Below are 15,698 nucleotides of genomic sequence, written 5' to 3'. Positions count from 1 at the left end.
ATGAGAATCGCTATCAAAATTGGACGGAGCACTCTGATTGAATCAGTAGGATACAAATATTCACACCTGGCAGTTATGTGATACGTGTCGCGCTCGGTACGGTTCACGTGTCTGTACACGTGAATGCGTGTAATGTATAGCCTGGAGCTTGATACATGTAGCTTGTAGGATCAAAAGCTAATTCCTGGGTCGTTTGGCATCCATGCATATCATGCTCTTATTTGAAAAACAAGATTTTGACATTTGATTTTCTAATCTACAATTGAGTGTAACATTTTATTGAAAGTCGTTGCAAACCTAAATAAAGAAAAAAGTGTGTATTGATCTAGCAAGTGAAATATATCCCACTGAAATAATGGATGCTTCCCCCAACAACACAGGTTGGCTGTCGATTGGCCCTCCCTATAAAAACGTAATGCATATCAGTTTTGCTGGGCGCATAAATGAATAACCATCCAAATACACATTGGTCAAGTCGTTAGACATGTCGAGGCTAGGACAATTGTAAACATTAGTGCCAGTTTTCCGAGAGACAAAACTGTCTAACGACTTGTCCTCAAGTCTATGGCCATACATGCTGTACTCACCAGCTGCGGATGCCCCTTGGCAAATCTGATACGCCATCAACTCTAGACTCCGCTCAGTTCTGCATCCCGCTGCTTCGAGATTCTGCTGTTTCTGAGACCAGTCATCCAGTAAGTTGTCGCAGGTAGAGTCGTTGCTCTGTGTGCAACTCAACGCAGCCAATTGAGCTGGTCCAACAGGTGGTCTCTCAACAAACCCACCCTGGCCCTCTAAAACCGTCACGCTGACGAAAAGTGTTCTGGAGGCACTGATGGAAACCGGCGGGTCCAAGACAAACCTTACTTTCTCAGATGCTAACACCGGTACATAAAGGTTCCTGTACTCTCTGGTATATATCTCGTCACTGTTAACGTCTCTACGCTTTCGCGAGAGATTAAGTAGTGTCATGGTCAGCCGAACTGGCAGCAAAACAGGTGTCTGGCCGGAGTTTGGCGCATCACTGCCGTAATCAGGTTCAACGTAACCCACAAAGGCCAGTACAGGTACAAAGAGTCTGTATGCCACTATAGGCTCCGTTGTAAAATAACTAAAGCTAACTTCTCGGGACTGGCCATCGTTAAGCAACGTCAGCATCTGATCGTTGAAACAGGGATTGCTAAGCTGGAATACGTCTTGGACATCCTGATCGAGGCTCTGGCATTCCTCACCTGAAAGATATGTCAAATTGTTTACTTTATTGATTTTAAATTACACATGATATTATTTTCGCTAGTCCCAGAGTGAATGCCTACTGGTATAGTATGCAGTGGGCGATCCAGGGGTGTGTGAACGTTACCACCCCCCCCCCCCCCCCCCCCCCCCCCCCCCCCCCCCCCCCCCCCCGTGCATTCTTAAAGCATTTTTTAACAAAACTGGAAATGTTTCTCAGTCCCAAAAGACTGATCACAAACTGTAACAAAATCCCCAGCCACGTCCAGCAAAAAAATAAAATACATAAATAACGGCAGGAGTTTAATACAGTACTTACTCCATACCGACACGGTCACAGTCTCTCCATACCAGATACTGTTGTCAAGGACACACTGGAAACTGAAATGGCAAAGGGGAGTCATGGAGGGGAGTTACTGTTAGGGAATTCACCCATTAACATTGTGAGATTTCTACAGGGTGGTTCAAAGTAAAGGAAATTCACTTTTGACAGCAATTTTCACCTATTTTTAAGCCTAATTTCCTAGGCCTTTTTGCTAGGATGTAGCCTCAATCCTGCAAAATCGTCCAATTGGCATCATGGAAAAATAGCGTATAGCCTCAATCCTGCAAATTCCTCCATTACTTCTTGAACACGGTCCGTGCAGGGGTGACCACTGCCTGAATCCTGCAAAATCCTGCGGCAGTGACTGTCAATATGTTGAGGCTTGGCCAGTGACATCCTGGAGCAGTACGGAGGATTTCAAGCATAATCCTGGCCCATATTTGTGCATGGCTGAGCAAAAACAACACAAGGTCCGGCCCAAAACCTTGACAAAGTGTATCCTACAAAATCAGTAACACACTTTTGCCTTGTAACCTCAATCCTCCAATTTGGGAAAAGAGGATTTTGAAAGATTCAGGGCGGTTAGGGTAAACAATTATTTTAAACTTTTTATCAGCAGCCATTAAAGTACTAGCCATTAAGCGTAAGTGAAAAAAAAAATTGTTGCAATTGCATATTTGGTCTCCGAGCTATGTTTGTCCAGTGAGGTATACCTTCCATCCGCTTGACTGAGCACAACCATTTGAAAAGACTGCACAAACAATTAAGCCCATTTTAACATTGGAAAGGGTAACAACCGTGACGTTTGATTGTTATGTAATGTTATGCCATAATGAACTTACATGTACATGTAAGCCTACAGCAAAACTGACGTTAATAATCCGACAGCCTCAATCGAAGTTACCAGGTCAAAACATTTTGTTGGCAAGGTTTCAAACGTTTGTGAACTACAAAAATTCCAATTTAAAAAACAACAACATGTGGACAAGACTGATTTTGGTGACTTGTATTCTCATTAGCATATCATTATTCTTGCGATTTTTACTAAGTTTTTTCATCATGCACGGTTAAAGGGCTATACTTTACTACTGCAATCTAGTCGTGTGACACTTTCAGCATACATAAGGTGCCACCACTTTTACAACAGTTTTCCAATCACATTTTGGTTTCACTTGGGGTTGGCAGGGTCTAGCTATGTTGAAACGAGTGGGATACACCCTAGATCAAAGCAGTCTTAAATCTTGAGAAATTCTCTCACAATTTGTAACCCCAATGTTCTTTTGGCTACACAAACATTTACATGTAACTATCTAACCATCTAACAGAAAAAAACTGTCATAGACTAACCTTCGCGTTTCTCCAACAGACACTTCAAAAGCTGCAGCACCATATCCAGATGCCACCGCATTGCCATCTTCATACCACTCAACCAGCGGTGGAACAACACCCCGCCCGATGCACTTAAGAATCACCTGAGATTCTACTGGTGCTGACACACTCGGACTGACAAATTCAAACTCTGGCAGGTCTGTAAGAACAAACCAGTACAAATGAACAGTTTCTGGGTTTTTCTTTCGGGTGCTAACTTATGCACTAGTCTAGTTATGCATTAGAAAGCAGGTGGTGGGTTCGAGTCCCACCCGAGTAAGCTTGTGAAATTTGTCATGCAAGCCCGCGCATGACACTAAAAATACGGTGACATACCAAACTCAATATTGAATTGACATCTCCCGGACTCCAATTCCACCCTGTATATGCTCTGTTATTCCCATTCTGACAAAGCATCTTGACTTCGATAATGCAATGCCTTCTCTGTTTGAAGAAATATGGCATGGTGGTTTTGGGCAATACAACATCTAAAGCACAGTAAAAATGTTGTAATCAACATCAGCTTAAACTTGAATAGTGTTTTTGAGCACGACAAAAAAGGACGTTCGTATAATTATATGTAATTGTTCCACCTTAAAATTCTAGTCATGCACAATGGGGGGAACAGTAAACATCCTGTGTCAAAGCATGTAAAGATGACTGACAAAACTTGCCTCTAAACATAAGGTAACGTTTTTGGACACCAACATACCCAAGCAAGAATCGTAGATGCTCTGTATGAACGCAGCACTTTCAGGAATGACACACACCCTCGGTCCCGGTCCGCTGGTAGCTGACTGGACAACAGCCTTCCAAGCGACAAACGCATCCAGACAGTCGCTGTTGTCACATCCAGGCTTGAAGGTGGCATACCTGACCGAAACACTGGTTATGTTAGTGCTCTCTGCAGGGAAGGGGGGTCTGCCCGCCAAAATATTGTCGTCAAATTCCATGGAGACTAGGATCTCTTCGTTGGGTTGGACAGGCAACGCCAGGCGTATCTCAATCTCCAAGAGACCGGTGCCAAGTTGTCCTGAAACCTGATGTAACATTATGGAACAAAATATTACAAATGTTTTCAATCAACTCTTCGCTCTCACCCTAATTAATTAGCATTCACACAAAACACAGAAAGAATGTTGCAACCTGACGCTGCTTTTTTTCTTCGTATCATCTCAATGAAGGTCATCCATTGCAAAAATGATGATAAAACATGAATCTGGGACTGAGAAACATTTCCAATTTGGTTAGGAAATACTTGCAAAATTTTCTTGACACTCCACAGACTTTTTACAAAATCACCGAATTGGCGTCCGGATGCAACATTCTTTCCCAAAATACATGCCAGGATTTTACAGGACACTTGAGACCCTAATTCATAAATACAGCCAATAAGGTCTTCCATGATTTTGAGTACATGTAGTTTTGTTTTTTAAATGTTTTAATATGCTGTATATTACATGAACCTACACTGTATGGGTACAAAACAGCAACAAAATTGTGTTAATACAGCCCTTTAGTAAAAACAGATGGGAAAGTATTTTCCTTGGGTTGGAAGTTTCTTTCAGTTGCATCCTACGGTACTAATCACATTTGCTAGGATACAATTCCTTGTACATACCTGGGCTCTCGCTGTTGTAGAATAGGACGAGGATGAAATATTGAGAAAGACGGTGGGTGACGGTATTTCCTTCCGTTCTAGATCAATAATGTCGGTCACATTGATGCGGACCTAAAAACAAAATTACCGTCAAAATGTTGGAATTACTGAAATCCAATCCGAAACTGAAACCAACTTCGGGTCGAGTCGGGTAGGTTTGTCCATCATTTCTGTCAGGTCGGGTCGGTTTTGGTTTTTGCGATTTTCGAGTCAGGTTGGGTCGGTTAAAGGGACACTGCGTCCTGGAAAACGCCCAATTGGGCTACAAAACGCGCCTTGAATGAAATGTTAATCAGAAAGACCATTTAAAAGTACGATAGAAACATCCACACAACTATCCTTTCAAAACTTGGAATTTTTTGTGTTATTCCTGTATTATGCATGCGAGAACGTCTTTCGGGGTCAATTTTTGCGACTCCAAAAAGTCGAGCTGTTTGGGTGCTAGTTGTGATTTCATCCGTAAAGTGTTCTTCTTTTGCAGACGGGTAAGAAACCACATTTTCCACATTGGTGATTGGGCCCTGCTGTTCACAAGCATGGTGCTGTATTGACACACAACGTGTATCTCGTACATTGACTGAGAACGACAGGATAAAAGTATTTGTACTCCGCTGTGTCCGATGTAAACAACCAACTTTTTTTTCATCTTTTCCCGGGAACGGTAAGACATTATTATGTTGGTTTCTTTTCACTGGTGTTTGAAATTGGATTTAAGTAAAGAATCCAAAACATGAAATTTTCAGGGAATTTCAGGACCTAGTACATGTACCCTTTTAACTCACTGAATGACACCGATAAATTAGACTGGTTACTTATCTCACTGACTGGCTGTCACATATAATCCAGACTGGTTACCTATTCCTCATTTCATTTCATTTCTTTTATTTGTCTCAAATCGAAGCCCAAAGGGCTCTTTAACTCTTTCGCTACAGCGAGCCGCTAACAGCGGCACACACAAATTGTTCGGTTGCGTCGCTGTGAATAAACAGGGTATCCCCCATGACGTGGGCCATATCTACATAATTTATATCGTATAACCTCTGACCCTAGTTTGAGCCGCTGCAAGTTGCTCTCCGTCTGGCCGGGGTGCGCTGCAGGTTATTGTGAGCAGTTTGTTTACGGAGATACATTTAAAGATGGCGGCGCCCACATCGACGCTCGGCGGAATTTCCAGCGATTAATTACGTCCAGTTGGGACAAAAAAGGTAAATTAAATTCCGTAGCGAAAGGGTTAAGGTAACATGTAAGATATTTAAATGGATCTTACCATGTGACATGCCTGAAGTAAAGGCTAAATCTAACATAATTTGTACCGTATGACATGTATTGGGTTTTGCCAATCAGTATGCAGGCATACAGATGAGGGTTTTCTGATGACCAATGAGAAACCTGTGATGGCATATTGGCTCAACCCTATATCCCCCAACCTCCCATAAACTATCAGTGATGAGGAGCACAAATACTCACCGTGTGAAGACGTGTTAATTCTGTTGCGCTGGACGGAGCCGTGAATTTGAAGACAGTATTTTCTTGCCCCTTCACAACTTGCCTGACAGCTTCTCTTGCATTTATCCACTGTGATTGCTGAACGCAGGCTCCATAAAGCAACTGTTCTGCAGATCTACATGCTTGATCTAGGTGTAAGAGAAGTTCGTAATATCTTTGAAGACCAAAAAAAAGAAGGAGGTTTTGACTTCAAACATGTCAACAGTTCAGTTCTTCTGTGGCCTATGGCCCCCCAAAAATATATTTCTGCTTCTGAATACATGCCATTTGAAAATAGGGTAGGTAGCTAGGGACTTTTTTTTTTTGCATATTTTTTTGTGTACGATCATATGGAGGTGTTCCTAATTGATTGCAATTAATTCTGTTGTAAAATTGCCCAAGCCTTTCCTACATTATACGTAGCTTAACCCTAACTCCCCAGCCTAATTTACTAGAAACCAAACCCATTCTGGCAAATTCCAACACCCACATGGGCAGTGGCGTAGCCAGGAATTTTTCAGTGGGGGGGCGCTGGGGGGGCTGGAACATTTCATGGGGGGGTGTCAAGCAGGGGCGTCAATCGCTTCTCAAAAGTGGGGGGGGGGGGAACATACCTTGATCATAACTGATGCAAGCGCGAAGCCCTTACGGCGTGGGGTTCGGGGCCCGCTTAAGGGCCCCGAAAAAATTGGATTCTAGATGTTCTGTGGTGTGATTTGAAGCAATTTCTTACGACTTTCCTCCATGCTTTAACTAATATTTTCTTGGCAAATGATAATTATTTGAACATCGTTTTTGAGGTTGGAGACATTGAATCAGCTATCGGTATTCTGAGCTATTGGCGTGGGGTTCGGGGCCCGCTTAAGGGCCCCGAAAAAATTGGATTTTCGATGCTCTGTGGTGTGATCTGAGGCAATTTCTTACCACTTTAACCAATAATTTCTTAGCACAAAAGATAATAATTCAAACATAATTTTTGAGGTTTTCTCAGCTAAAGGCATAAGAAAATTTTGTGAACATTGTTTTCGAGGTTGGAGTCATTGAATCAGCTAGCAGAATTCTGAGCTATAGGCATAGGGTTCGGGGTCCGCTTAAGGGCCCCAAAAAATTTTGGATTCTAAATGCTCTGTGGTGCTATCTGAGGCAATTTCTGACCACTTTAACCAATATTTTCTAAGCAAAAGATACATTGTAGTACATAATAGGGCTCATGGCGTCGTGTAGATCAATGATAATTTTTTTAGAAACTCAAAATCTCAGTGGGGGGGGGGGGGGGGGGGGGGGGCGACTGGGGGGGCGACAAGGTGTCGTGGGGGGGCGGTCGCCCCCCCACGCCCCCCCGGTGGCTACGCCACTGCACATGGGAAATTGTACACACACACTGTAAGACTTAGTTTCTGCAGGTATATGCCAACCCCAGAGTAAAAGACCAGCAGTTTAGGGGTACTGTACCTATCCCAACAGATTAAAACAAAACCTGCTGTTGAACTTTGACGGCTTGAGTTCGGTTAGGGTTAATTTAGACAACTTGCCCTTTCTCAAGTACGAAAGACATGAAAGAGACACTCACTAAGTTCACATTCTCCATTCTGTTCATCTGATCCAAACCGACCATCTCCGCAGTCATTAAAACCATCACACATAGTTGAGGTGGGCACACACACACCATTCTCACAAGGATGATCGGTGGATGACGGACACTCTGTATGGACATGAAAAGCAAGTTAAAAAGTTTGTGTGATTATGACTCATTAGTTCATAATGTTCAGTTTTTGAGAGTAAAAGAAAAACTCTGCAGACACACTTCTGTGAAAGCAAAACATACCAAAGTTTTGAGGGAAAAACAATCTCATTAAAAGCATATTTTGTGAAGAAATATAGTGATAAGGCCAAAAGAAAATAAAAATCAGTCTCTAGCTGGTCAGCCCGAAGTTCTGGAATTGATGCGGCGACGCGGTTATTTATTTTTTTATTTGCCTTTTTTTTTTTCAAGCTTGAATTGTACAGACAAGGTGGGTACTATTTTGCTTTTTGTGTCCTCTTATACATTGGTGTCCTCCATAATTTGCCTTGGTGCCCTTAATCCTTTGCCTTGGTGCAATTTCCCAATTCCTTGGTGCTCTGTGGTACAAAAATTTTAGGAGGTGCGGCAATAGAGGGCACTGTTGTAGCTTCCGTGTTAATTTGAAGGGAAAAAAAAGGTTGACGCACATGATTAAAATCGACGCGTGCGCTGACCAGAGACCAAGTACTTTTGGGGGGGGGGGGGCTAAAATTACTGCTATAAAAGAACGTTAGACCAAAAAACAAAAAAAATGTTTTTGGCAATTACAGCTTCATCTCAGCTACCTGTAGCTATATACCGGTACATGCATTCAAGAATACAACAAATATCTATACTATTCCACCTAGGATATAATAGCATGTGGAAACACCGGGGAATAAAATAATTTCTTGTCTCATATCTTGGTGATGCTATGTACATGTACATTGCCTTTAAAGGGACGATACAACATTTGCAAACATCAAAAAAACGAAATGATGAAATTATCACAAAATATCTTACTGGATTGCTAGGGACTGACAGTCCAAAGCATCCTGTAAATCGTGGCTCCTGGTGTGCTAACATTTTCAAGAAAACTTATATTTTTCCAACGCTGGTTGACCGACCAGCGTTGGAGAACACTGACCTTTTTTTTTTAAAGTGCCCCTAAATTTTCATATTGAGTTATTCCGCAATTTCTTTGCCATTGATTACACACCTGTGAAGGGGTGCAAGCCAACTAGACTGATTCTCTGACCTTACAATTCCCCAAAGTCTATAAATTGCTCCGTTTCATCTTACATGGGGTCAGGAAACCAGACTACAAAAAGTTTTAAAACATAGTTGATTTTCTTAAATTTTCCAGTATCTCTGAACTCAAAACGTGAAGCAAGTCAGTTTTACAATATTTGCTATAATAAACTAATCATCCAAATCGAATTATTTCTGAAAATTGCAGCAAAAGCAAATATCGTACATTCTCTTTAAAGCTATAGTCCATCATTTGTAATTAGTGCATTTTGTTCGTTTGAAGCAACAAAAAGTGTTCAAAATCTAATGAAGGATACTGAACAACTAACCTGATGAAGTTTCAGCTCAGCTTCAGCTTCATATTCCGAGAAACACAGCATTCTAGGATCTCAATTTCAAATCAAAAGTTGCTAAATCATGTTTCGAATTGTTTTGAATTGCAGCTTTACGCGATGTTGCGCACTGATCCAACGAATTATAGCAACCGCGCGCGCCTGTGCGTCGTTCCAATGCTTGTGCGCGCTGCGCCGAATAACAAAACGAACAGCTGATTTAAATTTTCCTACGGTGCTTCTTAAGAAGCACCGTTGAAAATGCCTTCTTTCATTGATTTCTTCAAAATTAGAGCTTGCCAGAAAGGATAATTTCACAGGGAGTTTAGTCCCCTTACTATCTTTCAACCAGTTTTTTTCAACAATAATTACGCCGGTTACTTTTTGGGATAGCTGCAAATGATGGACTCTGGCTTTAACGTGGTTGTTGATTGGGAGAAGCAATTCATACAGTACTCACGAAGAAGCACAGTCACATTGAACACACACTCAGCTGAATTTCCACCAGGATCGGTGAAGATGTAAGTGACTTCTGTAACTCCTAAACTAAAACGGTTCCCTTGGGGTGTGTCGGTGACTGGCGTGAGCTGTCCTGCAGAGGGCGCATTCCAATAAACATCAACTGGTTGCCAGGTATATCTGGTATACGCAGGCTCAATCACTGGTGGACAACCATCAATTATGATTTCTGGCGAAGAAAGATAAATGTAAAACGGTAATGATAACATAAATGCTAAAAAAATCCCTATGTGAGAACTGTTGCACTGATGAAGCCACTTTGCTTTTGTTCTATAGGGATGCATAAAAGTAGACCTCGTTGTTTCACAAATAAAAAACCTCGAATGTACCATACTATTAGTTATCCCGCGAGCGCGAGTTGAATACAGAATAATGTAGTGCGTCTGTGTTTGTCCCTATGTGGGACACAGACGCACAACATTTTCCGTGTTCCACGAGCCCGAGCATGATAACGAATTTATCTTCAAGCAAACTTGACGCACTCAAAAGATTTTCAGCGGTTATCCTATTACACGTGCGTGTAATGGCGTGCGCATCTTGGAGTAGCGCAATGCCGGGAAGTGCGGTATGGACCGCGGCCGTGCTACATGGTTATACGGAGCACGGCTTGTTGCCATGGATCGACCAATCAGGATCGAGGGTTCAAGTTTACTTGAAGATAACGGTACATGTACATACATGTAAGAATTTGTTTCGAAACTATATGTCCATTCAGGGATGAGGGAAAAATTTGCACAGGTATTGAAAAAAATACAGATCTTCTATACTATACATTTGTACATTTTGTAGGGCCTACAGTTTTCGCTTTAAAGAGCCCAGGCTGATTTCACGAAACTTGTCTTATAGGCCTATATGAAACTCTTGTCCATTTCATATAAAGCCATATGTACGGAAGAAAAATCACTACATGTGCGGGTACCGATACCGTGAGATTATATACACACAACAGTGGAGGAACCTTCAGATCACAAGGAAAGTTACAGCTAATTAGGCCTACAGTGTTTAATTAAAGTTCAAACAATACCAATTTGTTCATTTTTTTATATATCATGCAGGCCTAAATATGTACACATGAATTCAACATTAAAGTTTTGGTTTTTGTAAACTTGTACTTTCCCATTATTGTGTTATCAATTAGAATTTAGGCGGATAACTTTCTCCCAATACAAATGGTCTTAAAAAGAAGCCATGTTAAGTACGGTACATAGGCCTACATCTAACACTTTCACAAATTCACTTTCATTTCATCCACAATGTAGCCTACATGTAGAGTGTATGATTGACCCTGACCCACGATAAAATTCACCCAGTCTTTGAAATTTAGCAAGCTACTTTTTTTGTAACCAGAATACAGTTGCTGCGTAAACAAAGTACTCTTTTGTCCTCACGAAAATTGAGTTCACCAGTGCATAAAAGGTACGTAACAGTACCATTATGCACACTAGCGACCGGATCCTACAGTATTTCAAATTTTTTTTTGGGGGGGGGGCAACATTTTTGATTTAATTATACATTTTCTTTAGGTTAGTTTGCAGGTTTAATAGAAATTGAATACAAATAAATTATTTATTTGATTGTTGTTTGGTTCAGCAAGTACCTCAGAAATGCCTTATCAGCATCCTGTTTTAGTTGTTTAAAAGATGTTTTTCTTTATTAAATTTTAGTGAAAGAAAGTTTCATGGATTTCAAAAAGTTCTCAGAAATGTGCTGTAGACGGATCCCTTGAGTCCCACCCATTGTGCACATGTATGAATGGGCAACAACACATGTAAGTTCCGGCCTCAAAACGTTGTAAAGTGCCTGCTCACATGTCAGACTTTTGTCAAGACCTTTGGTTGTGATTGGTCCAAACATCAAAGGGGCGAGGCTTAACCGATCGGTCTATTGTTGCAGTAGTCCTGTTTTTACAAGCCCACAATTTTCTTAACGGCTACATTGTATCGCTGAAACAACTGAGCATGCGTGGATGAAACTGCAGAAAACTACCGTACAATAAAACTCCTTAGGCCTTTTTGCTAGGATGTAGCCTCAATCCTGCAAAATCCTCCAATTGGCCCCATGAAAAAATAGCATAGTCTCAATCCTGCAAATTCCTCTATTATTTCTTGATGGTCAATGGAGGGGTTACCACTGCCTGAATCCTGCAACATCCTGTGGCAGTGACTGTCAACATGTTGAGCCTTAATTGGACCGTGACGTGACATCCTGGAGCAGTATGAAGGATTTTCAAGCATATTCCAGGCCTATATTTATACATGGCCATGCAAAAACAACACAAGGTCTGGCCCAAGACCTTGACAAAGTGCATCCTACGGAATTAACGCACTTTTGCCATGTAACCCCAATCCTCCAAATTCCTCCACTTTGGCAAAGAGGATTTTGAAGGATTCAGGGCGGTTAGAGTTAAACTGACTTTATAGAGGTTCAACCAAAATGAATTCCAGTAGACACCAGTGATAAATCCCCATACATGTACTTCGAAATTCTTTTTAAAATACTCAGAAAGTTGTCACAGGTGTTGACGCTGCACAGAAAAATGACGATCAACTTAACATGTCATCTTTCATTTCCCTTTCACTTTTTGGTGGGTTGACCATGACTTTCTGGAGAAATTCCCACCCAAAAGAAGGCCACTCTAAACTGATGGATATTTCCTAAACTGGAAAAGTAGCCATTTTGGAAAAGGATCCCTCCACAACATGGCTAAATAGCGCCACTTTCGGACCCAACTGCATCTGAAATGCTCAGAATTGGAAGCCCCAAGTCCAGGCCGGGGTGCAGTGCCATTATGTTTTCAATTCCCCAATTCCATGGCACTCCGAACTCTCTAATAATTTTCAGCATTGTTTGAATGTAAATTATATTATTCATGAGCTCATCGTACAGAATTTTAGCCTATTTACTGGGTTGCACCCTTAGTGGATTGACCTATAATATGGGCAAATAAAAAAAGCTGCATAAAAGGGGGCCTGACACTTCGATTCTATATGGCTCTTTATAACAGGCATAAAAGGTGTTCCTTTATTTACCTGTTAGGGCCTATAATGTAACATCCCACCCAATAATTCTGTTTATTGATTTAAACAACGGTCAACACCAAGAAACTAGACACCCCTGTTGGTCATCACTTCAACCTGCCTAACCACTCCATTTCTGATATGATTTTGCAGGGCATTGAATCTCTTGGCCATCGCAAGGACTCAGTTCGCCTCAGCAGAGAGAAAGTGTGGATGAATCGTCGTCGAACTATTCAACCACATGGTCTCAACATCCAACTTGGAAATGATTAGGGCCTAATCCTTTTCTTCCTCCATTGTCTTCTGTTACAGATAATCCATCTGGTCTTCCTTGTTTGTGTTTACCCATCTTCCCCCATCTTTCATCCCTTTCCACCTCCATACTGTTCCCCCCCCCCCATCATCCCCCTTCACTCTCACACTCTTTTGTCCGTTCCCACTCCCTGTGACCTTTGATCCTTCCCCCTTCAGCCCTGCATGTTTGTGTGCACCCCCATGTTAATGTATGTACCTCTGTCATTTCTTTTTTAGCCTCTGAAGAAGAACTTGCTAAGTTCGCAACGTCAGGCCACATTAATTTTTTGATTTGTTTATTGATTTACTGAGAGTGCATATATGCATATATTTTGACTATCTTACCATGTCATATAGGCCTATGTACTTAGGCCTAAAATATCTGCCTTATTCTGAATACACATAGAAACCAATGGTTCTAGCCAGTGGATGCTTGTTTACACGTACAGTATGGGTGTGTACACAGTCCCTTTTGATTATTTGATCAGATGGGCGTAGAGTTTGGAGTAAACATTTCATGAAGGGGTAGTTATTTCGAACTGAAAAAAAAAGTAGTAGGCCTCCTAGGCCTTCATATTTCATTTCGGTTTAGTTAATCAGGTATCTCTGAAAAAGAAAGAAAATTTGTGGTTGAGGTGTTACGAAAATATACTTCAACGCAGGGTACATTAAAACTGCATGGCCTCCCTTTAATAGGGATTCCAAAATCTGCCTCAGGAAATCAAAATTCTAGAATGAGGAAAATTTTCCAACCTGACGCCACTTTTTTTTTCATATATCATCTCAATGAAGGTCATTCATTGCAAAAATGATGATAAGACATGAATCTGGGACCGACTGAGAAACGTTCCCAATTTTGTTAGGAAATACTTAGAAAATTTTCTTGACTCTCCATACACAATTGCGGAAGTGGCATGAGGTTGCAAGATTTTTTTCTTAGAATGTGTCAACTATAACTTGTATAAGGAGCTAGTTCTACGACGCCACTTAGAACATTTAATAGATATTTATTAAACATGTCCTTCGAAAATTTGAGACTCTCAATTTATGTGAGTCCCAAACCTGTGACCTATAGGGCCTACTGCTGCTGCAAAATGCAACGTAAGAAAATAAACTAGGACATGGAACAACCAGTCCAACACCCATTTAGAACTGCATTTAAGTCAACTGTGTCAAAAGAAACATCTGGTAATAATGGTCTATTTCTACACATCTCCCCATACTTTGCCACCAGATTATTGAAGGGTCAATCTATTCAAACAGCTGGACAATCACTTGCCTTCACTCCCAGGTGCAAAACATTAAAGAAAATTCTCTGAAGGGAGTTACAAATTGTTGTTGTCTCCTGCTGGTTTGAACCACCTGTGCATGATGTGCACCACACGAAGTGTATGGGCCGACCAGGCCATTGACATCACTTGACACCCTGCAGAGACTGGTCTGAACAATTCCAAGTGTTTGCTCAGTAAATACTTCAATATTTTCCCTGCTAAATTTGACGTTTTTAGGACGTGTTTTCGCTTCTTTCTGATGACTTGTGATAGGTCACTAACGGGAAAAAAATTAGTGATGTCAATGTTCCTGAATTGGGTGAGTATAGGGCCCTCTTCCCCACTAGGCACGGCTTGTCCGAGCATGGAGGAATTCTTATTCCTCCATGGTCCGAGTGGCCCAAATTTACTGACGGTGAAAAGGTCGACCAAACTGCACAACTTACCGGGGTACGGTGTGGTGGTGGTAATCGGTGTGGCGGTTCCACCAGTGGTTTGTGAGTTCACAACGCCGGCAAACATCCACAGTATCACCGCTAGTATTAACATCACGAAGACTCGAAGTCGCTTCATTCCTAGACTGCCTTTTCGATCACTTTTTATTTAAGGATGGTATTGGTAAAAGTTTGACTTCCCTTCGTTCCGAACTCTCAACTACAATGAACACAGTAAGTTTATGACAGTGACAGTACAGTGGTTCGTCATCAAAGAACTCTACCATGCCTATGATTCAATGGTACGGCATGTGGAGATAATTCTTGTTCCACATCGCTGCACAACGGTCGATAGCGTGATGACTGAGCACACATGCAGTGCGCGCTACTTCAACTAGGTCAAGGACGGGTGACCGGTCACATGATCATCATTGATCACCTGTTGTAATTCTCATGACAGGATGGGGCGTGGTGAAAACTTTCTTTAGAAAAGTGCTCTAAATTAAAAACGTATAAACTCAACACAGTTCAGCCTAAACAGGGCTGTTTTTTTTTAACACGCAAGCCGACATATGGGGTTTCTCAAACAAAAATGTAATTATTGTCTTGTCCTTCATCTGTCTATTTCTTCAAAATTGTTAGTGATTTAGCCAATTACATTTTTAAATCATTCACACCAAAACAAACTCACCTCCCGAAAAGTTATACTTCCCAAGCCTGCATGCAGCCATTTTACAATTGGCATCCCTCCACTTTCTCATGACGTAGGACCCATTTTTCAACCGTAATTTTCATCAGATCTGCTCTCAGATGGAAGCCCAAAAACAAGGGAGTTGGTCCTCGGCTATATTTACACACACACAAAAAAGGGCAATTCGGTCTCATTTTTTCAAAAAAGTTGGGGGGGGGGCACTTTGGATGCTAATGAGCTTGCGTAGAAATTCTCACTTCAATTAGTGCACTGCA

General features: G+C 41.4%; 1 protein-coding gene across 1 annotated transcript in view; it reads right to left on the bottom strand.

Moving 5' to 3' along the window:
* LOC119731635 overlaps positions 1-15,014 on the bottom strand; it is a 38,971-nt gene extending 23,957 nt beyond the window's left edge. Inside the window, exons 1-9 of the mRNA XM_038204834.1 lie at positions 14,745-15,014; positions 9,658-9,885; positions 7,642-7,773; positions 6,054-6,220; positions 4,548-4,658; positions 3,639-3,966; positions 2,906-3,086; positions 1,553-1,614; positions 588-1,232 (exon numbers count right to left, since the gene is read on the bottom strand). Of these exons, the coding sequence (XP_038060762.1) occupies positions 588-1,232; positions 1,553-1,614; positions 2,906-3,086; positions 3,639-3,966; positions 4,548-4,658; positions 6,054-6,220; positions 7,642-7,773; positions 9,658-9,885; positions 14,745-14,871 (1,981 nt within the window). The 5' untranslated portion in view covers positions 14,872-15,014. The remainder of the gene's footprint in view (positions 1-587; positions 1,233-1,552; positions 1,615-2,905; positions 3,087-3,638; positions 3,967-4,547; positions 4,659-6,053; positions 6,221-7,641; positions 7,774-9,657; positions 9,886-14,744) is intronic.
* Between the last annotated feature and the right edge of the window lie 684 nt (positions 15,015-15,698).

Source organism: Patiria miniata, unplaced genomic scaffold (assembly GCF_015706575.1).
Source record: "Patiria miniata isolate m_02_andy unplaced genomic scaffold, ASM1570657v1 HiC_scaffold_24, whole genome shotgun sequence".
Taxonomy (NCBI): Eukaryota; Metazoa; Echinodermata; class Asteroidea; order Valvatida; family Asterinidae; genus Patiria; species Patiria miniata.
The sequence above is the reverse complement of the archived record's forward strand: the minus strand, read 5'-3'. Positions and strand labels throughout refer to the sequence as shown.